Source organism: Eulemur rufifrons, chromosome 13, assembly GCF_041146395.1.
Source record: "Eulemur rufifrons isolate Redbay chromosome 13, OSU_ERuf_1, whole genome shotgun sequence".
NCBI lineage: Eukaryota > Metazoa > Chordata > Mammalia > Primates > Lemuridae > Eulemur > Eulemur rufifrons.
The window spans coordinates 10,914,055-10,939,134 of record NC_090995.1 but is presented as its reverse complement, the minus strand read 5'-3'; the positions used below and the strand labels follow the sequence as shown (position 1 = coordinate 10,939,134).

At 41.8% G+C, this 25,080-nt stretch overlaps 1 protein-coding gene across 3 annotated transcripts in view; it reads left to right on the top strand.

The window, feature by feature from the left end:
* AFF1 (ALF transcription elongation factor 1) overlaps positions 1–25,080 on the top strand; it is a 182,598-nt gene that overhangs the window by 127,460 nt on the left and 30,058 nt on the right. For 2 of the 3 annotated variants that reach the window (XM_069485365.1, XM_069485367.1), the window contains 7 exons: positions 550–594; positions 5,678–5,764; positions 6,909–6,945; positions 10,303–10,354; positions 22,067–22,121; positions 22,254–22,291; positions 24,421–24,577. In XM_069485365.1, the coding sequence (XP_069341466.1) occupies positions 550–594; positions 5,678–5,764; positions 6,909–6,945; positions 10,303–10,354; positions 22,067–22,121; positions 22,254–22,291; positions 24,421–24,577 (471 nt within the window). The remainder of the gene's footprint in view (positions 1–549; positions 595–5,677; positions 5,765–6,908; positions 6,946–10,302; positions 10,355–22,066; positions 22,122–22,253; positions 22,292–24,420; positions 24,578–25,080) is intronic. The other variant, XM_069485366.1, reaches the window with a different exon arrangement.

Sequence of the window (25,080 nt, the reverse complement as noted above, 5' to 3'; positions counted from 1 at the left end):
ACTCCAGGCACTCGCCACCACACCGGCTAATTTTTTCTGTTTGTGTAGAGACAGGGTCTTGCTATGTTGCGCAGCCTAAGCGCTGTCCTTGATTGAGCTGAGGCCTCCTTTCTGTGGACCCACTGAAGTGTTGAGATGGTCCCCACCTTCGTGTTCATTTAACATGGCTCATTGTTGAGCTGTTGCTATGAGGTAGCTGACTGTGGCACCTATTTTAATCTCTTTTGTCTCCATTTTTGCTAAATCTATCATTTTAGATTTACTAAGATACTAATGTTCTTTAATGTACAAACTTTCCATTGGGAACTTTTCACCCAAGGGTCACAACTAGTGTGTCATTGTCTGCAGTGTTTGTTTCCCCCGTGTTTATCCCCAGGATTAAGTCAGGTTAACTCTTTGGTTCATTACGTCCCAATGTCAAGTTCCTGATGCCTGGCGGGTGGAAGCTTTGCCCTGAGGTGCTACTATATTCATACAGGCACCTACACACGGTCACTCTTGACGGTTTGTTTACTGATCTTTTTTTTTTTTCTTGCTTTTCTCTTTCAGCAGACCTACTCCAATGAAGCCCATTGTGTTGAAGAGATTCTGAAGGTGAGTTCCTTGTTACTGTTTCTCATCTGAAGAAGTACTTAAGCAGGCAGATGTGTATCCATTTACTTTCACTTTCAAGAACAGTTGCCATTCCCAAACCCCTTTCAACAGTTTTTTTCCTCCTCACACCTCCAAGAGCAAACTAAACCAGCCTAGTAACAAAGGAGGGGGGGGATGTCTTGGGACATAATGGAATTCTCTAACAGATTCTGTTAATTAAATTGAAGTCTGCAAAACTGCAAGGCATTTGAACCGGAGGTTTATGGCATCTCAGGTTTTTCTTGTGGTCCATAAAGACCCAGGAGAATCGCTCACTTCCCAGTGAGCAAAGCCCCTGCGTCGAGGTGGCACTAGTGGTGACATAGTGCTGGGCTTCTACCTCTTGGTGTGTTGTAGGTGACGCCCACTGTGCATGGCTGCTTTTTCCATGAGACCATGAAACTTTCAAGGAATTAAAGGAAAAAAAAAAAAAAATCACTGGGAAGTAAAGGGGCATCTTTAGACCTAACCTTAGAGTGTTCTTTTTTGCTTTTGTTTATTGGGACTGTGCCGTGAACATTTGTGTTTCTTCTACAAATATATCATAGGCTGTGTTACCCATTTGTTCAGTTTTTGTTGTATAAGGATGACAAATTCCTTCTAGAATTCAATTCCAGGAAAAAAAATATAAATTCTCCTCAGGAACTGGCATGCTTTTTGTCAGAGGAGAATTAGATAAATTATCATGTTTCCCATTTTGGCTGTAATTTCTAGGAAATCTAGAGCTTAATTTTAATGCTCAGATTCAGTAATACCTGAGGGTTTTAAGTATTTCTTATCCTTCCTCTCAGGCTTTTAATTTATTTCCTTCTAGGTCAGTTTTTAATGATATTCTTGCCGTCTTTGACTATAAGATTTCTGATTTTCTTTTTATTTTTTTTTTTAATTAGTAGGAGAGATGTGTGCCTAGTAGTTTGAATCTCTACTGCTCATGGTTTCTCTCTATGCATATACCCAATTTTTTCTTTAAAAAAGGTTTCATTGTAAAGCATTAAGTGATGGTTGTGCTGAAACCACTAATTCAGCATATTGGTCACCTCCTCACTTGTGAAATTTTTGACCAAAGTAGTATCTAGGCTGGGAGCTGTGGCTCATAGCTGTAATCCTAGCATTTTGGGGGCCAAGGCTGGAGGATCACATGAGGCCAGGAGTTTGGAGACCAGCCGGAGCAACATAGTGAGACCCCATTTCTACACAAAATAGAAAAATGAGTCAGGTGTGTCCCAGCTACTCAGGAGGCTGAGGCTGTAGGATCACTTGAGCTCCCAGGAGTTTGAGGTTTTAGTGAGCTGTGATCATGCCACTGAGCTCTACCCAAGCAAAAGAGTTGAGACCCTGTCACAAGGAAAAAAAAAAAAAAAAAGTCTAAACAGATGTTCGGAAAACAGATCTGTCATTTTTGTTTTATAATCTTTTGTCCTGTCTTTTGTAGTTTAGGGCTTTCTTAGAAAGAAATACCTCTAAAAAATCATACTTTCAACTGCTAAAACTGAGAAATTTTTGTCAACTATCAAGTAAGGTTAATAATAGTAAGGTTACCTTGATCAAGTTTTCCTATCGTCTTTTCCTTGTCTATTTCTGAAGTTCTTTGGTATGGTGAGTCACAAAAATAACAAATGACTTAATTATAAAATGCAGTCTTGGAATTTTCTCTGAAATTGTGATTCATTGTGTAGTTATTTCAAACGTAAGTGTGACCTTGTAGATTTGACATCCTTTATTTAGGAGTGATGGTATTTTAGCATTAGGCAGGCATTTTTAATTCAGTGAACCTCTCCATCCTCCCCTCTCACCCAATCTCACTTTAATGAGTTCTTGCTTTACCTAGTGGTGCTTTTGAATAAGTGGTTAATGCAAACAAAGGATGGATATTTTCATTTGGAAATCACAAATTGGGAAAGCAAATGGAAGTGTGTTTAAGATTGAAGAGGCCACACGCTTTTTCACCATGGAAACTGAGTCTGCTCCCTTCTCTGTGTGTGACCTCCGTTACGTTGTATGTTCTCCCTGGGCTTTGGTTTCCTCCTTGGTAAAATGAAGGCCCTGGGCCAGTGGGTGATGTCTGGGGGTCCCCCCACCCCCAGCTCTCGCTGTCCGAGGCTGAACCAGATAATTGCCTCTGCCTTGTGGTTCCCGTCCTTATCTTGTACCAGCAACGTATTAAGATTGCCAGGAATCCAAACACAAATCTTTCTGACGGGTGATAAAGGTAGTAAATAGTTTCCTAACAGAGAAAATCGATCATAGAAGATACTGTCTGGTTCTCTGGGGGCAGTATTTAAGGTGGAAGTGTCCTAATGAAGGGGAAGTAGTAGCCCCTGGCTCGCACAGGCGGATGGGGTCAGGAGAGAGCAGGCAGGCATTGCTGGCAGCCAGGAAACGGTCACGTACCAGGGTCCAGAAAGGGCAGCGCACCCTCAGTGGGCGTGTGGAGACACCTCGGGTTTTCTCCTTTAGTGGCCCCGTCTCTTGGGGAATTAATGTAGCACCAGCAGACGTTACCCCAGTGCCACGCTTCCATGACGCTAGTATGACGAGTAGTGGCACTATTATCTGCGTGTTCGTTCATTCATTTATTCAACAAATATTCATTAAGCCTCCAGATAACTTTTCTAGGCACCGGGATGTCACAGTGAAGAGGACAGAGTCTTTGCAGGAGGAGGGGATGATGGGGAAGATCGTTGTATAGTGTCGGTACTGATGGATTCTGTGAAGGATGGAACAGCCCCATGAACAGGGGACTGAGAGGGAAGAGTCGGTGGCAAATCTTGAGGTGGGAACAAATTGGTGTGTTAGAGGAAGAGCTAGAACCAGACAGTGTGTCCAGAGCAACATAAGCCTGGCAGGGGACAGGACTGAGGCAGGTGCCAAGGGACTTGGCTCACTGGTAGGTCTTCGTTACGGCAGGGAGCGAAATCATGGCCTTGTGAGTCTTTCTGGGCAACCTCCTCTCCTTAGTAATGGCCCCAATTCTCCTGTGGCCCAAGTCCCTCCGGTAAGCTAGGCATTTAGCAAAGTATATAAATTCTTTCAGACTACTAGGGAACCACTTAGGGTCTGAAAGAATTTATGTACTTTCCAACTGCCTGATTTAATAGCTGGGGCAGCCTTAGACACTGGAGCACAATGGAAGTTGTTTGGGAATAATTGGTGACTCAAAGTCATAGATACCATTGAGATCCTAAAGAAATGATTGGAAAACATAAGGGTGACGCTTTCAAAGACCTTCTCAATAATTATGTTTTTATAGCTAGCATTATTATGGTTCTATACCTTAAGGTATTGTCAAATAAATAAAACAGCAGGGAGCTCACTTTGCAGTATCGAATTCTTTTAAAACTAGACTTTTAATTAAAAGTTGTAATGCTTTTAGTTTATTAAGTGCCTTTTGTGCACCATGCATTCAAGCACTTTGCAGAAACTACTCTTACAACAGTTTGAAAAATAAGTGGTCTTAGTCGACCTCGTAGAACGGAGGCTCAGTTCAGACAACTTACCGAGGCTGACGAGGCTGGTGAGGGTCAGAGTCGGGATTCCAGTTGGGGTCTCTTGATTCAGAGCCGTTCCTCTCTCCAGTATGTTTTAGCACAGAACTCCTAGTGCGTCCTGAATAGAGCAGAAAGCCAGACAGTAGACAAAGACATGATTTCACTTTTAACAAAAATTACTCAAGAGAACCAGCATCGGTTATGTTGCTTGTCACCGTGCAAAGTCATTTATGTCTGTCCTGGGGCTATAGTCACCGACACAGTAGCAGAGGAGAAAGGGAGCCGTGCACAGAGGCCGTGCACAGAGGCCGTGCACAGAGGTCAGAAGTGGAAGTGCTTGCTAGAGCGCCGTCTCCAGGTGCTGTGCGGATCAGGTGGCATTTCTGCGGAAGCAGAGAGGTCGGCCAGCGCTCTGAAAAGAATGAAGCGTTAGGATGCTAACATCTTAGCAGGGGAGGTGATACAGTGTGCTCTGTATCACGGCGGGGCGGGTAGAATTGCCTGTGGATTGTTAAGCCCGTTTGCTGGGCAGGTCTGACAAATGTGGGAAGGGACTTTCTTTCTCTCTTTGAGAAGACAGAGGGGCTCATCACCTGTGCCCTGCTCAGGCTTTGGCTTCCTGGACAACCTTGATGCAGACATTTGACTTTAGTTTTCTCATCTGTAAAATGTTGAGAGTTTGGACTTAATGATCTCCAGTGCCGTTTTAGCCCTTTAAAACTGTGTGTGTGTGTGTGTGTGTGTGTGTGTGCATGTGTATTTGTGATTCAACATATCTTTTATCTGACTCCGTTTCCCACAAGTTACTTACTTTTTTTTTTTAGCAAAGTAAAATAAAATTCATGGATGTACTTAGGAGAAAAGAATTCATGTCAAGATAAATACATTACTTTGTAAGTTTTAGAAATCTTGCCTTCACCTAAGAAAATAGTGAAAATTAAACTTCTCTTAATAGGGAAAAAAAAAAAAGGTAATTTTTTAAGGCCCTCTCCTCCAAAAGTTCTTATGTGCTAATAGAGTGTATCAGGGAAGGGTCAAATCCATTAAAACTCTCCCAAGTGGAACAAGTGACCTGGATTACTTGTTTGCTTAAGTCAAACAGGAAAGTTCTTCTTCCTTTGAACTGAAATAATTCCAGGAAATGCAATAAAGAACCTGAGGGAGAAAGAAAGCATTGAGCAGGGACAGCTTTGCCAGCCCAGCCTGTGGCCTGCAGTCTTCACAGGCACGGGTCTCTGGCAGGGCCTGTGACGGCTTCTGTGCTTGATGATACTCAGGGCGTTAAATTCATGCACCTCTACACTCTGGGTTTTCTTCTGCAAACCGATTTTTTTTTTCTTTTTTTTTTTTCTTTTCAGTTTTGTAAGTTAGAGGTCTTCAGTATTTGAACATAGCCTTATTAAAGTAGGAATTTTTAAAACAGTAAATGAAATCACTTTAAAAGTTACACTTTTCATTTGCCATCAATCCACGCTACGTTAAATTCAGAAAGTTAAGCAACAATGAATGTTCTATTTATAATTTACTTTTTCTTCCCCTCCCAAATCTCTTTCCAGGAAATGACCCATTCATGGCCGCCGCCTCTGACAGCAATACACACGCCTAGTACAGCGGAGCCGTCCAAATTTCCTTTCCCCGCAAAGGTAATTCATTAAAAGTATAGCAGGTACCGCATCCACTGTAGTAAACAGTCGAAGGTGTTGCCGTGAGCCAGGTGGATAAATTATTGCTTTTCAAAGTGGAAATTTTTGGAGGTTAGGTTAAAATTATAATTGGCTTCTGTAGTGCTTCATAATGCCTTCAAACACTTTATTCTCCAACTTTGTGTGAGTAAGAACATCTTAGATTTGTATAGGGCTTTACAGCTCATTAAAGCATTCAGGACTTTCCAGCACATTTTCTCATGTGAGGGTCCTGACTTTAGAGATGGGGAAACAGACATACGGAGAAATGTCTGATTCCTGGTTCAGAATTTAGGTCTATGCATATACATACATACATGCATCTTACATGTATGTCTCTCACTTCCTAGATTTTCTCAACGCTTAACATGATGAGCTGCACTAACGCAGGCTTAATAACAAGCGAATGAACTGCTGACTTGTGTGTTTTCATTATAGTATTTGCAAACAATGTATTAAAATACTGTCATTTTCCTTTTTTTTTTTTTTTTGTGGTTTATACTTTTGGATACCCTTCAGAGTGTAGAAATAGCATCTTGAGATCTGTACTCTGTTCAGCATGGTGTGAATGCACATTGCTTTATATATATATCAAAAACTATTTGTAACTATTACTTTCTAAGATACTGTTTTCAAAAGAATATGTATCTATAGAAACCCAAATTTTCCATAAGTTATTTTACCTATTTTCTTATCATAGTCTTTTTAAAAAGGCAGTTCATTACTACTGGTTTTAAAGTAAAGCATTAAACTCTAAAAATATTTTTGCTCAACACCAAAGGACAAATAAACGCTAGGAAAGAACAGAAGCAATAAAAGCTGTTTTATGTAAAAAAAAAAAAAAAAAAAAATAGATTTATCAATATTTGCAACCTATGCATCAAAAAAAATGAGATTGATTGAATATGGAGGGATGGATGGCAGGAAGGTTAATTATAGGATCTGTGTGGTGGATTGTGTGGATATTCTCTGCACTATTTCCATTTTGCTGTGTATTTGAAAGTTTCATAAGACTGTCCTTTCAATATTAAAATCTCTACCGTTTTGCCCTTAGATTTATAGATTATATATTTTAATAACTAGAGATTTTTCATTTTCTTTCTAGGATTCTCAGCATGTCAGTTCTGCAACCCAAAACCAAAGTAAGTAAATATCTGTTTATTGCATTGGAAAACAAAGTGTCATTTTTACTATTTTTATATAAAAACATTAATACATAGTGCCCCAGCAGAGATGTGGCCTTCCTATGTTGAATGAATAGGAAAGGAGAGCAAACATAAAGTTATTCTTCAGGTGGAATTTCAGATTGTTCCAAGGAGCTACTGAAGATGTTTTAGTAAAATACTAAAATATAATTTAGTGTTACTGACACATGGTGACTATCTTACATTTGGCCCTCAAAGTATTGTAACTTAGGAATTGTGTTTAAAAATCGATTGTAGTATTTTATGTCATTCTTGTATTTTAAAACGAAAGTAAGACATTTTAAAAGAAATATAGCACATAGCTTCTCTAGCCCCGCTACATGTATTTGCCATGCAATTCTTTTTGATCCTTTTTTAAGGATTGTAAATACTTGAGAACTCAGAGGGAAACAGAAGAAAGCTAACTGGATCCACTTTTTCCCTTCCACAGTAACCCCTCAGATCAATAATTCTTTGTGTCCCAACAACATGCAAGGCATGCTAAGCCTTACAAAAATGACCGGGATATTTGCAGTCATTTATTTCATTAAAATATGGAAGGGGGAATAAGACACTTGCATAAGTTGCTAACGTGAGGCAGGATGGGATTGCCAAAGGCGCATGGAATTACTCCTCAAAGGATGGGGAGGTCACACCTAGGGTGTGTGATGTGTATGCCCGTTGGTAGAGAAGAGCTCAGAGATACTCTGTAGAGGTGACTTTTCCTTCAAATCTGCACACCCTATTCTTTTCCCTCGCGTATATATTTTTTTCTTGATTATGTTATTTAAATTGCAAGGATGTGACACGAGGAAAAAAGATTAGACAAGCAAGAAACAGAGTATCCTTCCTCTAGAAGAGGGGTGGACAGACCACAGCCCTGAGAATCAAATCTGCCCTGCAGCTAGTTTTTGTAAATAAAGTTTTACTGGGACATACAACCGTGCCTATTTGGGTATCTGACCTTTATAAAAAATGGTTGCTATTCCCTGCTCTATAAAAATGCTTCCTATTCCCTGCTCTAGAGATACTGAATATTATCTTCCAAAGAACCCATAACTAAATTTTCCCGAAATTCAGAGAAATAAACCTGAGTGTATTGCCACAGTACCGTAGCAGAAGCAAGGTAACATTAACCGATGGCTGCCAGGGGAGATTGGGAATGGTTTTTCTCAGTATCCTGGCAGCCAATCCAAGGATAGGTGACCAGCGTAGGGGCACAGTCTGGAGGTGGAGCTCCTGCCTGGCTGGGGATAGGGGTGCTGTGTGCCCCCTTTTCTCCTGCATCCCCCTCCTCCATCTGCCAGGACTGCCAGTCACGCAGATTGCATGGCTGCCACTGGGTTGCTCATGGCTTGCACAACTGCCAACTCATGGCTGAAAAAGAACCTTTAATCCATTCAACTATTCGAGTTCCCCCCTTTTGCAAGATGAACTGGGACGCGCTGTCTGGGCCAGGGACGGGTCACCTTGTTGCCCTGCAAAGCAGCGTGGGCTGGTTGCTCATCTCGGTCGTGAGTAGGTGCCGGGCCCTGGCGGGTCTCCTGTAGGTTGTGGCTCACCAGCTACAAACCCCAGGGTCTTTTATGCTCTTGCCACTTTGTCTCGGTGTCCAGGGAACCTTGAGGATATGGCCTTCACGCGTTCTCTTATTCCTCACCCCCAACTAGAGGGGTCTGATGGGATGTTGGATAAAGAGGGGGTGGGGTATGGATGGATACAGTTTTCAGTGAAAAGTAGAGTACGGCACACATTTCTCAAAGCACGCCCAGCAAGAGAGCTCCGATTTCTTCAACACTGACCCTGTGGAATTGGTACGGAGGTTTTGGAGTCTGTGGAGAGGGCAGGTGTAGGGACTTGACTTGGATGCCTCACTGTTTATGTCCACATTTGCAAAAGGGGGCTGGCTGAGGCTAAGCGGAACCCGTGGCACTCAGAGCCAGTCACGATGGTCGTGGGGCAGTCCCTGTGAATTGTCAAAAGAGTGACTTTTGCCCCTGTAATTTGTAGTTTTGGTCCTAGCTTTCTAGTCAGGAAGGGGAGGCAATTTGACAATATCATATAACATCACTTTTCAGCCTTTTGGCTAATATCAAGTGAAAATATCATATAAGAGCTGCTGCCACCCTGAGGATAAAGCGATTCACTGCAAATAGGCGGGCATCTCCACACGGCATTTGTGGGAAATGCCACTCACCCCTGCCCGAAAGGCACCCGTATTTCCTTCCCTTTCCAGGTCTGTCTCAGGTTCCTGTTACTTCCTGTCTAGACGAGCACAGCTGCCTCCCAGCTGGTTTGTTGCCTCCACACTTCAAATGTCCTGCTGCCTTCTGGGTTACACCAGGTGGCACCGCTCAGTCACTCTTCCTGAGGAACCACTGTGTCATGTCCCCGTGTAGGTCATTGATGGTGTCTCATTGCCCAACAGAGTCGTAACTTCCTGTCTTGGCATTCAGAGTCCGCTAAAACATGACTTCCACCTGTCTTCCCGCACTGTGCACCCCAGCTTTGCGCTTTCCACATCTGGGGCCCCTGTACCTTTGCTCCCGCCCTCCCCACCTTCCCCTCTGTCCTGCCGGCAGTCACTCTGCCAGAATCTCTCCGATCCTTCCTGACAGGTTTCATTTCGTTCTTTCTCCGATTTGCCCCTTGTGGTCATTACCAACAGAATGACCATCCTCTGGATTCCCAGGACAGTTAATTTATGCGATTGATTTGTGTGCTTAATCTCACACCGCCTAGGATTACAGATATTTGTGGGCCGGTTTCGTGTCCCTTGGTCAACTGTAAACTCGTGGAGGACAGGACCCAATGCCTTAAACACATTGGTGTCTGCCGCGCAGCCTGTAAACAGCTGTGGCGTGAATGAATTGGGGGACGGGGGTAACGGAGGGCCAGAGCCCTCAGCCAGGAACAGAGGCTGCGACAAGGGAGGGATAGCAAATCACTGATGGGCACTAAGCGGAGGGGCTGAGAGCAGCCCTGTCATGGTGCTTCCTTAAGTCTCCTCAGCCGTCCTCAAAGACAGAAAAGTCTCCCAACAATTAGGAAAGTTGCCGGCAGTGACGGTCGTGCTTCCCCAAGCAATGCTTGTCAGTGTTTTTTGGTCTATTCAGGAGTTTCTGGATTCTGAGCAAGCATTCTCTCTAGAAGTGACATGCTTGTTACAGTGGTGAGATTATGCCAAGCGCCGTGTCTTTAGCACTCTGGTTGACAGAATTTGTGCTAAGTGGCGGGAGGGGGAAAAAAACTTATAGCTAATGATCTCGTAAATACGTCACTGAGCTGCTCTGATGATGTTTCCCTTCCCCACAGAACAGTATGATCCATCTTCCAAAGCCCACCCCAGTTCTCAGCAAGGAACATCGTAAGTAAACTGCTTTTGTTCATTTAACGTTTGTGGTTTGACGTTGTAATGTCCCATGTAAATTCGTTGCTTTGATTTTTTTTTTCCTGCTCTCAAGTAATAGTCATAAACCACTGTTGCATTGTAAAGGGAAGAAATGACCCACGTTAATATTTCTGTTCTGTTCTCCTGTCACAGGTTTATACGCTATAGGAGAGTGTGCTAAGGGGTTTTAGGAAAAGAAAGATTTTTGAGCCATTATTTACATATTAACTGTGGAAAATAAAAAGCTTTGGCTTTTAAAGTTTGTCTTAAATAGCTTTAGCTGTTGGAAACAGTTTTGGGGGATGTGCACAGTTTAAGATTTTTCTGCCACTTTTTTGGCCTAATTTTACTAATAAGGAGCTAGTCCTGTTGCCCAGCTATTTGTTAAGGCCAGATATATTCTGGGTTTTGGGAACATTTTAAACTGCATATGGAAGATTTTTAAATCAGCGTTTTAACTCACTTAGTCATTTTTCGATAGCATTGAACTATGATTTCCGTCTTTCGTACGGCTAGAGGTGGGTATCGGGGACCGAGTGAGGAGGCCTTTCTCTTCTTCGGTATCTAACCAATCACGGGCGCTCCGAGTTGCTAGTCTCAGGGTTTCAGGTGGTTCTGGAGTTCAGGCTCCAGCTTGCTTCTGTTTTTAGACGGTGTTTGCTCCATGTACGTTGGAAGGCAGGGATTGCCGTGGATTATTTTAAAAACTGTGTAGCTGAGCTGAAGAGGTTATTGTATCTGCTTGCCGTGACTGAACGTGGGGCCGGGTTATGTCACCGTTTCCCAAGTGCCAGCCCCTTGGTGCCATTTGTTTTCATTTCGCCATAGCAAAACGAGGGGAAAAAGAACAAAATAATGAGCTTTTTTTTTTTTTAAAAGATAAGTTTATTATAGTTCGAAGGATAGGGTTTTTTGCATGTGGTAAGAATGTATTTTATTTGTGGTCCTGGTACGTGGGAGTTTTTGGTTGTTTGTAATGTCCTTTGCTAGGGAAAAAAGTAACCCTTGTCGGTTTTCCCTCCCTTTTTCCTTTTTACATTTTTTCTTGTTGGAAATTTTACTGGCCTCTAAATTCTGGGGGCCTAGAATGACTGGCTTAGGTTACATTGAAGGAAGGATGCGGTTTGCTAAACCAGTTGGTGGCCAGTAGGGAAGAGAGGCCACAGATCAAGGACCGGGGAACGTAAGAATCTGCAGCAGCTCGGAAGGTCGTACACGTACACCGGGTACTGCTTTGTCACGCACGGTTGGTAGCCCAGCCCTGCTGACCATAAAAGGCCCTGGCCATTGTCTTCAGAGCAGTCAGGAAGGGGGGACCAAAGCTGGGAGAAGCGGACATTTCCCTTGGCTGTGGCAGCAGAGGGGAGGGGCAGCTGTGCCCACGGGACGGCAGGACAGCAGCTGTGTCCCTGGCCTGTGGGTGAAGGAAGAGACACAGTTGGGTCCGACCTGCGCCCCAGCAGCAGCCTCAGGCCACGCAGGCAAAAGTCACACCCTCCCACTGCAATTCCCATCAGCCCTCGGGCCTGTTAGGGACTGAGGCCATTCCTGGGATGGCTCTGCGTATCAGGCACAATAGTGCATTAAGCCACTGAAATCACAGGTGCCTGACAGTTGCTAACAAGTATACTTAGATCGTGTGACATGTAGTGTTTTTTTTATGAAGACTATTAATTTGCTATACATACAATTATCTGGGAAAGAATGTTTGTGGAGATCGTAATGGACTTTGGGAAGGGGTGACGGTCGGCCCTTGCGGGGGCAGGGTGGAGAGGGAAGAGCCACACAGGAGAGAACGTGAGGTTGAGGCTGCGTAGACAGCGAGGCGGGAGTGGACATAGCGGGGTGTGGCGCTGGGGTTGGTGGTGTTGGTAAGTGCCAAGATGAAACGTACCTCTGGGAAAAGGGAATCACTTTTAGGAACTTCCTTTTAATGGCGATGGGATGAAAGTGGTGTCCCAGTTAATTTGCAGAGTGCAGTCATTGTTTCAGCCGTAGCGTGGCACGCTTAGCGCTCGCGAGTTAATTGGATCTAGCGTCAGCATTACGGTGCTTTGGTACGCAGTTAAGCTGTTTGAGTGGCACACAGAGTGCGAGGGAGATGGTCTCATGTACTTCGAATGTCAGAAAAATTGTTAATTACAGGGTCATTTATACTGTGGCTTAAAAACATCAATCTAGGTCTTAATGCTTTTTCTTTCAGAGTTACTAGTACCTAGGAATCCTCAGAAAAGTGGGGTAGGACATACAAAAGGGGCGTAGCAGCAAACAGTAAGCTTGTCATGGTCTGTGGACTCTTACATATGTCTAGACTCGGCCGGGGGGTAGCAAGGTGGTTAGAGGGGTGTGCGTGTGAAAGGGATAGAGGCCAAATCTGTTACTTTCAATATGGTTCTCTGTAGTTTGTGCTCTAGTTAGTTCTCAAATAATGAATTCCTTCTGCAAGGCTCTGCGGGTAACTGATTAGCTGGGATGTTAGTACAGTTTGCTCCTGGCTTTAGGAGAGGTTGTATTTGTTTAAGGGCTCTGGGCTTTGGAGTCCTCTTCCTTTCCAAGGCTTAGATCTGTGGCGTTCTCAGGGCAAAGTACAAAGTATTTCCTTTTTTGTGTAGTTACTGTGTCCTTTGCGTCAGTGTGCACAGTTCTCCTGGGTGGTTAGATTCAGTTTACTGGTGTCAGTTCGTGTGTCGGCCCCTCGGACGGGATAGTGTGTTCGTATGTCAGAAACTATGAAACAGTTTATTATTGTAGCTAGCTTCTCTCTTCCCCATCCCCAGATTGCTGGGTTTTTATTATAAGAAGGTACCCTCCTTTTTCTTGTTGTCATCTCTGAAATCAACACGTACATTGTCAACACATACTTAGAGAAATCAGCCATTGTAGCAATTTGAAATTTTTATTACTTATACGGAAAGTTTCTTTTGAAATGAGGGCAATAACTGGATGTGAAGGCTGTGATTGGATTTGTCCCTGGAGCTGGACAAGAAGGAACAGTGCCAAGTTAACATAGGCTGGGATGAGTCTAATGCCTTTTCACACGGACCTGAGTTTTCAACTTTTAGTGAACACATTACTGGTTTTTAAATAATCTTGGTAAAGAACTAAGGAAGACCTGTCAGTTTCTTGTAATATAAAATCATCACATGAGGACAAAAGTTGTGTTCCCTGCAGCATCCTAGAATTAAGTCCAAAGACAGTTTATTTCTGCCAGTTAATTTAAATCATATTTGGCCTAAGGAAATTAATTTTTGCTCTTGTTTTTAAATGTTAGTTTATATTATGTGAAGGTGTTTTACCTGGACCCTTTATTTCAGTGACAGCTCTGATTTAAAATGCTATTTGCTGATAAATAATTATGGAAGAAGTAGAAATCAGCCCCGTGTGTAAAGCTTATAAATTATTTGTCATTGAAGTCAGATTCCTGTCCTCTCTTCGCAGTTCTCCACTTCTCCAGAAAACAAGGGACAAACATTTGTGCCGGTCATTTATACATCTGTAGATCTCCATCAAACCTTTAAGCATCATGAAACATTTTTGATAATAATTCTCAATATTTCAGTACCTGGCGTTGCTGGAAAAGTACATATTTTCACTCTTGACTTAGTCAACCAAGTAATTGAGAATCTAGGGTTATAGCTGTGCATGATTATTTTAGTAACCTAGATCTCTTATTTTCAGGAGGAGAGGTAGGGGTGTAAAATGAAGGAAAATAAGGAACATCGAGGGTTTTTATTTTATTGTAAAGTAAGTTCATGTTAGCAGTGCTAAGGAGAAATGGGAATTTGTAAGATTGGATATTGAAGAATTTCCATTCTTAGGTGAAAGCAACAGAATCATTCTATGTAAAGTCTAAAACTCTGCTTATCTCAGAATTTTAAATGTTCAAAATACTGTGAAAGTACTGGAGGATTGCCCTCTCTAAAGTATTCTCCTTGGAGCTATTCTTACTTGAATAATGCAGCCATTGCTTGAAATGCTTTGGGAGCTCCCATTTAGAATAATACATACTGTCATATTAGATCTTAAACCAGAGGTCAGATAAAAGAGACAAAAGGAATAAATTTTTTAAATGTCTGTTATGGTATAAGTGTTAAGTAAATGCGTTCTGCAACAGAAAAATTATTCTCATTGTTCTTTAACACACTTTTGACCCAAATTATATAAATATTTTCTGGGCTTGGCTCCAGGTGACTTGGCAATATTTCCAATAATTGCCTCCAGGCCAGGCGCGGTGGCTCACGCCTGTAATCCCAGCACTCTGGGAGGCCGAGGTGGGCGGATCGTTTGAGCTCAGGAGTTCGAGACCAGCCTGAGCAAGAGCGAGACCCCATCTCTACTAAAAAATAGAAAGAAATTATACAGACAGCTAAATATATATATATAGAAAAAATTAGCCAGGCATGGTGGCGCATGCCTGTAGTCCCAGCTACTCGAGAGGCTGAGGCAGGAGGATTGCTTGAGCCCAGGAGTTTGAGGTTGCTGTGAGCTAGGCTGACGCCACGGCACTCACGCTAGCCTGGGCAACAGAGTGAGACTCTGTCTCAAAAAAAAATAAAAATAAAAAATAATTGCCTCTGTCCATTCAGTGCGTAGTTATCGAACACACGCTGTGTGCCTGGTGCTGCTTTAGGTACTTGGAGAAACAGTGGTCAATGAGACAAAGCCCTTGTTTTCCACAGTTTATAACAAAATGCAGGTGGCATATAACATGGAACAAGGTGACGGGATAGTGCCAGGGTTGGGGCAGGAGTTGATTTTGGGGGGGTGGTGATACTTCAGGGAGGGAGATCAGGAAAGGTATCTCAGAGTTGGTGACATTTGAGGACGAGAGGAAGGCACAGACTGCTTGCTACCTTGAAAGGGGGCTTGGTTGGTAGGTACAGCGCAGACCCTGCAACCTCAGGGGATAATTTTTTTGCAAGTGACTACTTTGAAGGAGTTCATTTGTATATACAAAACCTGGTCTTAAGGGTGCCCTAGGGGTTCGTCTGAGTGTCATTTTTAATCGTAACTGCTAATTCACTATCAGTGACCCTAGACTCATGTAAACATAGATTGTGAAGATGAAATAAAATGTTTTAATTCACTAAGAACCTGTTAGCCTTAAGGGCAGCTTGTACATTTCATCTTCTCTCTGGGATGCTGGGCTATTAAACCAACAAGGTGTGGTCAACTTTCACAAGAATATTCACCTCCCTTCCCTCCTCCCCCCTCACCCCCCCCCCCAGAGTCCTCCAAGACCCTCCATAACCTACCCCTCCCCCCTTCCCCCTACATCCAGGTTCATTTTCCACTCTGGCTCGTGGCCTCCTTGCCATTTCCGATGCCCTGATTCCTCCCCATGGTCCTGGCACTGTGCGCCCGCCCTCCTGTCGGGTCTCTCCTTGGAGGTATCGGTGAGGTTTTGCCTTCCTACCCTGTGCAAAAGAGCAACCCACGGCCACCCTTTCTCTTTTATTCTTGTTCCCCTCCGTAGGCTTTTGTTGCTCATGAGGAAGTATATAGTTTAGTTGTTATTCCATCCTTTAGGGTGTACACGCCACAAGAGCAGGGTTTTTTTTTTTTTTTTTTTGCTTAGAGTCGTAGCCATGGGGTTTAGAGTAGTGCCACACGTAGTAAGTGCTCAGAATAAATGCGGAAGAAAAGATACGTGTAAACGATTGAATACCTATGAGCAATGTTTAACAGATAAGATTTTAAGTAATCCTTTTTAGACTTTGTTTCTAGTTGGAAGTGTATCACTCTTGTGCTGGTGTCTTATTTGTCGTACTTACTGATTTAATCTTATTGGTTTAATTTCATATTTTCCTTCATTTATACTCTTGTGATTTTTCTCATTTGCTTAGTTGACTTCAGATGATCTTCACTTTATGGAGTTTAAATAATCTTTCCACCTCTGGCCACAATTTTTACCGTATCAACCTTTAAGCTTTTTGACTATAGTTAGTCAATTTTTTCTCTGTCTTGTTAGCTCATAATCTCCTATAGACAGTCTGCATGAATTTGAACTCTGTCTTCTAATGACTGTCGCCATTTGGAGCGTTTCCATTATATGTTGTGTCACAACTGTTTACGATGAGCTTTTTCACTTACTGTATGTGGAGCCCCCTTCGTGGTCTGTAACCTCCCTGTCTCTTACAGGGATTTGCAGTCCTTATTTCTGCCCTGTAATCAAGAAAGGACTCAAACCTTGATGCGATTTAGAATGTTGGGGATTCTAGATCTGCTTTGGAGCCCAGCCTGTCCCCTACCCTGTGCTTGATTGCTCATTCTATTCCCATATTAATTTTAAGTTTGTGAGGTTGTGTATGCTTATACATTCTCACATGTTTGTTGGTCGTTCCTGAAAAGTGTTGCTTTTCTTTCCATCTTCAGCGCACCTGATGCCGTGGTTATGACTTATTAGTTGTAGGTAATTACTGTGAGCTTGCCTTGATGTGCACTTTCTCAAATAAAACAATCGTAAGAAATATTAAGCCAAGAAATAAGGATATTTAAATACTTTTTGGGTTCTGAATTGAGATGTTGCAGAATATTGGCTGTGAAATCTTTGGGCAAGCCCCATCCTAAGAAATGGAAAAGAAATGAAGGCTTGTCTGTGTGTGTCTTCACGCAGTAACAATTGGCCTGACTCACTGGACCGTGCCTGCCAGAACCTGTGCACGGCTCTCAAAGCTTCGCTAGAACAGCTGCCTGCAAAATGCATTTGTACAACGGGTTTTGAGAATTGTTCGTAACCTTTGAGTAAGAAGTTTACCTAACCAATAACGTAAAAGGTGGTTAAACCTACATGGGTAGTTCAAAGAGTTGCTTTACCTGAGCAGTCTGGCTGCTTTCGAACGGTGTCAGAGTAGACCGTATGGTGCCGTGTGCTTTGAAATAACTGCCTGGCCTTGGAGTTTGGAAAGGAAATTAGTTATTTAACCAGTTAAAGTATGTAAGGTTTAAAGTTAATTTATTTTCGTAAGGGAAAAATAATACATTCACTTTATTCCAACAGGATAGTTGCTGTGTTAAGTCAAGGTCTCTCTTTTGGTGGGTTCTGGCACTGAGATTTAATTCCTTTAGTTAGGTTTTCTAACCGTCGTGTCACGTGTTGGCCAGAACAAGGGGATCTTGTATAGAAGGGGAGTAGATTCTGCATCCTGGCTCCAGCATGTGTGAGCTTCGGGGTCTTAGGCATGTTAGCTGGATATTTTCCTCGTCGTTAGAGTGTGAGGGGGTGGTCACCACGCAGGGCTGTGAGCGTGGACAGTGCCTGTCACAGTCTGATCACATGGTGGATACAGCACGTGACGCTGTGACCTACTCAGCAGAGGGTGCCATTCATCCTGCTCTTTGAGGGTGCGGGCCAAGTTCCGCACAGAGAGAATAGGGAGGTGAAGATGACTTGATCGTGACTCAGGAGAGTTCCCAGTTGAGAAGGAGGAAACACATCCCTTGGGCCCCTCATTCTCCTGACCTAGGTCTCGTTGTTATGAACGAGGCTGGGTCTAAGAGGTTTGGATTCTCGTTTAGTGAGTGCAAAGGTGCTTACCCAGGTGTGCTGTAGTTCACCTCCTCTGTCTTCATATTGTGTAATACGTGCTTGGCCTCAAATATACTTGTTGGTGAAACAGACTTTAGCAGATGATTCCCTTAACATTTATCCTTATTGCTAAAAATCCTTCACCTGTCATCAAGCTATCTTTTCCTCAACTCTATAGATACTTAAAAAAAAAAAAAACCACAGTGACCACAATGGCATTCGTGATTAATTTTCTATCTCAGCAGGGCTTAGTTATGACTTTTACAAAAGTAAAAAAATTTTTTTTTTTTTAAACTCTAGGGGCAACACATGTTTATCAAAAACTTTAAAAAATATTTTTTTCCTCACTGCCACTCCCTCCTCCACTACTAACGGCCTGCTGGTTTGTGTTGAGCCACCCACTTCTGGAAGCCATGGTTTCTGGAAGATTCTGTGGTTACTGTTGGCCAGGTCAGCGGACACTGACAATACTCCTATGTCTGCTGATTCTCATGTGAGATACACTCATACATTCTGACTAATTGAAATAGTGTGTAAATCCCAAGTACATCCTACATGGGGGATAGGTTTGGTATGATTATACTGGTTTGTCATTTCTGAGTGTTTCTTTGGAGATAGAGTTCACAATGTTCCCTCAGAGGTCACGTTCTTTACTCAAAGTCTCAAATAGGTTTTGTACCTGCAGGCTTGTTTTGTTACTGTGTACATAATTCTCTGAAGGGGAAGTTTTCGGAATCTGGGATAGCATTTTCATGGTACCTGTTATTCCCAAAGAGCAAGTAGAGCTAAAAAGTCAGAACTTTCTCTGACTTTCTCACTTTAGGAGAGTATATTCACCAAAGGAAGATAGATATTCAGTAGCAAGGAGAAAAAGTTGTGAGATTTTTAATCCTGTGCTTGCAACAGGAAGCATGGTTGGATTACATGATCATTGATGGACAGGAAATTAAGACAAATCAATTTTATTCAAAACAAACCCAGTAACTAAGAAACAAAGAGGTCCATTTACTATAGTTCTGTTGGTGGTGGTTAATAGTGAACACACTTTGCCAGGTCTTTTTTTCTGGTTGTATTATACCTAACATTTATTGCAAAGATATATCTTTTATCTCTTGTTTGTGTGTTTCCCAGCCAAGCCACCATTTCGCAGGAAACCTGTCGAGTGACTTTCTCTCGTATACCATTATGATTACTAACTGCCAAGTCCTATGACTGAAGGCTGTATTTTCTAGCCTTGCTAAAATATGAATTTAAATTCTGTTACATAAATATTGAGCAAGCTCTACATTTACAAGTAGCTAACAGTTTTTATTTTATTTAGAAACTTATCACAGGATGTTTTTAGTACATGTGTTGGTGAGAGTAGTTCCTTGGCAGGATTGCCGTGGTGCATGTAGGCAGTCGTTTGCCAAGAGCCAAGTTTTGTCATTTATTTTTATTAGAAAATCTAGTGATTTTTTTTACCAAGGTTTCCCAAAATAACCATGCCTCATTACTTCAGTAGTAGGTAGTGGGTTTGCAGTAAAAATAATTGGTCAGATTATTACAGGGGTACATGCAGAAATACTGAAGTATTTTAACCTCTAATAATTTGCTTTTTGGAGCATCATTAATACTCCAGATTTTTTTTTTTTTTCTTCTCAGTTTTACATATAGCATTTCCTCAAATAGTCATGCTCATAAAATGTGGGGGAAGTGAGAGGCAGCAGTTGATTCTTTCCTTTGATATTTGGGCATCTCCTTGGAAGAAGGTTAAGGGTGTTAAAACTTGACCATATGTATAGATATACAGATTGGAAAATGTCTGCTTTTAATATTTAGGTTAATCATAAGCCAGAATGCCTAGAAATAAGTATCAATATAAGTTTGAGGGAGTAAACTGTTTTTTTTTCCCCCACAACGGAACGATAGCAGTAAGGTTACATGTACTCTCTAGGTAACAATATAATTTGTATTGCTGTCCTTGCCACTGATCAGTGTTTATGCAGACAAAAGAGAGTGATTTATTACGTGTGAAAAATAGAGCTTAATATTGATGTTCCTTGGACAAAAATGGAAGACAACTGCACTGTTTGGTGACAGTTGTCTTGACAGCATCATATATCTTGCTGTATATTTATTTAATTCTTATAGCACTGTGGTCCCCAAGCCTTGGGCTGCACAGAAATGCTGCATTGCTATAGAAATCTTTCAGTGATTCACGCTGCTGATTCTGTTCTTAATAAAATTTATCTGTTTTTGCAGAGATAAAATTTTGGCTAACACCTGTCCTTGCACTTCAAAAGTGCCAACACACTTTAGAACAATAGGGCAAATCCACACTGAATACCTCATAGTTCGACTTTAGCATGTTACAAAATTGCGGATGCCATGTTGCATTTGTAGGAATATAGTTAACAGTACTTCAAACTTGTTGCAAAGTATCACCTAAAATAGTAGTGTTAGCACAGAGATTTTGCTGGTGCAAGATACAATGAAAAGAAATGAGAACATCTGGATCTATTAATACTTTTTTAAAATTCTGTGCAATAAACCCTTCATGTTTTCCTGTCATGGAAGGTGCACCATTTGTACATATACTCACTAAATTTACCAAATTCAGTTCAGCTTCATGACATTTATCTTGAAAGTTTTTGAAGGTGTCCCCAGTGTTCTGTTTGCAAGAGTGCCCAAAGCAAGCAACTCTTCATAGCAAAGAAAATCTGTTATGAGACGAATGAAATATAAAACCTTTCCCTAGTCAGTAGTATTAGTTGATTCATCCAAAGTGATTGAATAACATATATTTTCCTTTTGAAGTGTTACATGAAGTTCTGTTAAGTTGAAGGGTAATTCATGTTGCTGATCAGTTATGGTGTTCTCCTTGACAGAGGCGGCTATCTGTACTTTGAAATGTTACTGGGATCTAAGCATCCTACAACTTCAACAATGCATTCTTTCACAATTTGTACATCAATGAATGTCTTCCCTTTTTCCCCCAAGTATATAAGCTACTTTATAAGTTGTTTCAGTGGCATATTTCCAGGTCTTACTGCTGCTTGAAAGAATTGCCTTTGCTTTTGCTTTTCATTTCTTAATTTCTGCAATACAACCTTTCGTGCCTCTCCCTCTCTGTGGTCCTTATAGTGTTACAATGCAGATGAGCATTGAAGTTCTTTAATGTTGATATTGCAGTATCAAAGCAAGCAAATCATCTTATCTTTAGCAGAAAGAAGATAATATTGCAATTCCCAATCCTCGTTAAAAAAATGTTTTCTTCCTTCAGCGTTCTCTTGGTCTTCTTTGACATGATGGGCGTTTAAGCAGACAGAATTAAAAAATACTGTGGAGCTGTGCAACTGTTCACAAATTCCACTTCACATAGAAACACAGTGCACCTATGTCAAAGGCTGGTAACAAACTGGTGTACTCGATCTGCATAAACTCTCGCCAACTGCCCTCGTGCGGTCAGGTGGGGCCAGTTAGAACTAAATCATGAGCATAACAGCCCTCAATTTAGCCCTTACGGTTTACTAATGTTCTAGTTGTGTTGGCCAATCTAGGAGGATTATTTTGTTGAAACTTACTTTATTTTTTTGGTATTTTAAATATAGTCATTTTAAAAGTAAAATTAAAATGTAGAAGAAAAAAATATTAATAAAAATAAAAGGATTTGTTGTGTAAAATTTGGATTCAGTCAAAAGGCTGCACTTAAGGACCTAGGAGGCCACAGGTTTCCCACCCCTGAGTTAGAGACTATGGAAGAAAATAATTTGAGTAAGTTGTGTCTGTTCCCCCCGTTTTTGTTTGTTTGTTTGTTTGTTTGTTTGCATGGACCCTGTTTTCACTGACCAGGGGTTGGGGACTTTAGTCTCAGGCTGCCAACAAATCCTGCCTTGTGGGAGTTCTCCTTTAATGTTTGCAATGTGTGAACGATTGAGTTTTGCGATGGTAAGGGGCTTGCACTGAACTGGTTTCTGTTATAATTGTCCAATTATAATTATATATTGTAATTGTAAAACTTACATTTCCAGGAAAATGAAGCATTTGATAAGTAAAGAAAACGTATACCTATCCTGTCCCTGTTTTGTACATTGGGCGTATTTTCTATTTACATGCTAAAAAAAAGTTATTAGAAATTGTTTCACATCACGCACTGTGTCTGTCCCTGCCCTTCCCAGCATGCTCGAAGATGACCTTCAGCTTAGTGACAGCGAGGACAGTGACAGTGAGCAGGTAAGTTTTCTATACCCCTTAATACCAGGAATCCTTTTATTAATGTATCCACTTAACATCTCTGAGCTGCTTATTCTAACCTGTTTTTTTGTTCTTTTCCTGGTCCTTTTCACCCTTAATGTGAATGCCCAGACCCCGGAGAAGCCTCCTTCCTCATCTGCACCTCCAAGGTACCGTGCTGGTTTCTCCCCATCTGTGCAGAACATTCGCTTGTTTCTTTTGTGTTGTTTTTTTTTTTACCAAACAGGAAAAATAAAGCCTTATTTAGTACTTTCCTAGTTTCTTCGTGGGGAAGGAGTTAGAGCATCACAGTAAAAGGAACGTGCCTGTTTAGTATTTTGGAAGCTTAAATCAACCGATAGCGGAGGTTGTCAATCCTACAAAAGCAAGAGTCCCTCTGCCCCGATACATTGCAAATTTAGATGTTAAAGGGTTTTGAGAATTTAAAAATAAGCGTAAAATACAGTTTATCATCAGTACTGTGTAACCAATATTTGGAAAGTTAGATTGAAGAGCCTGCTATTTTTATGAAGGGTGACGGGTTTGCTATGTTTCAAAAATTATAAAGTTGAATTATTTCTAGAACTCGTTTTCCATTGTGCCTCTTTTCTTAGTTTGTAAGAATTTTTAAATTCTTTTAGCTGCTTGAAAAAAGGACCTGCAGTATATTTTCGTGTGATAGGAAATGGCACTGTTTTCACTTTAGAATAAGCCAGCCATATTTTAGAAAAAGATGCTCTCATTTTTGGAATTGGGAACGATTTTGAGCTACGTTTATAGTATTTTCTTCTGGTACCGAATTTAATGATTCAATATGCCAAATACCTGCCTTTCTTGGACAAAGAGTTAAATTATTTTACTCCCTGAGATGTGCTCATCATTTAGAGACAAGATCAGCAATAAGAAACTTGTCTATGGTACGGGTGACGTTATAGTTAACACAGACGAAGGCCCATGTAATTATGCAAAGTCTTAAGGATTCTTAGATTCCCTTATTTATTTGTATCTCATTTTGCTCAGTAATTCCTGGTGGATTATGACAACTCAAAACAGGACAAGGTAGCCTAACTTTTAAAAGTGAAGGAAAAGGAAAAAGAAGAACCAAGGTGGGGATAAACTGAAGGCAGGTGAAACGTTGAGAGCACATCCCGTCCTCACCCTCAGTGGCTTAGGCTGCTCAGCTGCCACGTGAAAAGGACGACACGCTTGATACAGCTTTTCTGTGACCAAATGACATAGTGGTAGAGTGTTCGCTTTAAAATTATCTCAACTAGTGAGTTTATTATTATTTCATTTTTATGCTAACATTATGTGTTACTTGATAAAAATTTATTTTTAGAATATTTTAGATAGATTTGGAAGCTTTCAAGATTATAGTTAATCTATAATTATTATTAATTATATTAATGGATTTAATACCACCTGGGGCGAGGTTTTAAGATTATTAAGAAGTATATGCTTTGAAATTTTAGGTATGTCTAGTGCTATGGTAAATAATGTGTTTTTTCCGTGGCCTATTCTTAAACCTTGGAGTAATCTCTACTTTGGCTGATTTTTTGGGAGAATAGTCCCTCAGACACTCAAAAAGAATGGCCCATTTTACAATTCTGCCCAAGAAGTGTGAATTAGATTGCTTTTGAGCTCACCTTCCAAAGGAAAGACTGTTTCATATTCAGTGGTCTCTGGCTACCACACAGTTAGTTCTCATGCAGAGAATATAAGAAGATTTTAGCTCCTTGACTTTTCTTTTATAAATTAATTTCTTTTGGTTACATACATAGCAGGGGTCAGCAAACTTAAAGGACCAGATAGTAAATACTGTAGGATTTGTGGGTAAATATTGTAGGATTCGTGGGCCATAAAAGTTTTTATTTCAGCTACTCAACTGTGCCGAGTAGCATTTTATGCAGCCGTGTAAAAGCAGACATAGCACCTAAAAGATGTGTGGGTGTGGTTCCAATAAGACTTTATTTAGAAAAACAGGCAGCCAGCCCAGACCATCATTGACCCACCCTTGATATAATGTGCCCAACTTCTAACTTAAATATTTTATAGTTGAAATGTTCAGGAGTAAAATTCCACAGGCTTCTCTTGCATGCAGTTGTCTGATGAATTGTTTTAAGGGGTTGTCGCTGTTTGTAAACCACGGTGGGCCTCTGCCGGTGTGACGGGTCAGTCGCGGTGGTGTCGGGCACAGAGGCCCTCCCCGTGGGGCAGCGGAGAGGTGGGCAGGGGGTGCGGAGGGGAGACACCCACCTTGCACGGCGGCGTCTAATTTTACCCTTCGGTGGCTCTGCAGCGCCCCGCAGCCGCTCCCAGAACCGGTGGCCTCAGCACATTCCAGCAGCGCGGAGTCGGAGAGCACCAGCGACTCAGACAGCTCCTCGGACTCGGAGAGCGAGAGCAGCTCAAGTGACAGCGAGGAGAATGAGCCCCTAGAAACCCCGGCTCCCGAGGTACCGTGTCCCCCTCGAGGTGGCCGCCTCAGACGGCCGCGTTGCGTCCTTTGGGCTGGAGTCTGTTCCGTGGGCCAGGACTGGCCACGACACCCAGCAGTTCTGTCCCGTGGGGTGGCACGTCCCTACGCCATAGAGCCACCTGTTTCTCTTTACATGTTGCTCACCAAGTGTTTGGTGGCGAAGAGTTGGCAGAGATGTCTGTTTAAAAGTGACAGATAGGTTCTCCCGTCGTTGCTGGTGTCGTTTTGAAGAGCAACTCATTAAGAGTGTTTGTACACCGTTTTATTTTCCCTCCTTCTGGAAAAGAAAACTTGTTTCTGCAGTAGGCTGCTGTTTTAACAGTAATGAGAATTCTTTTTGAAATTTTAGGAATGCGTGAATTAAGGGAAAGCGAGAGGAGAGACCGCCTGATTTAGCACAGGGCAGAACGTGAACTAGAAATAAGCCACCAGGAGTTCTATTTTTGAATCACTGAAAGCCATGCTATTAAATTTATGGCA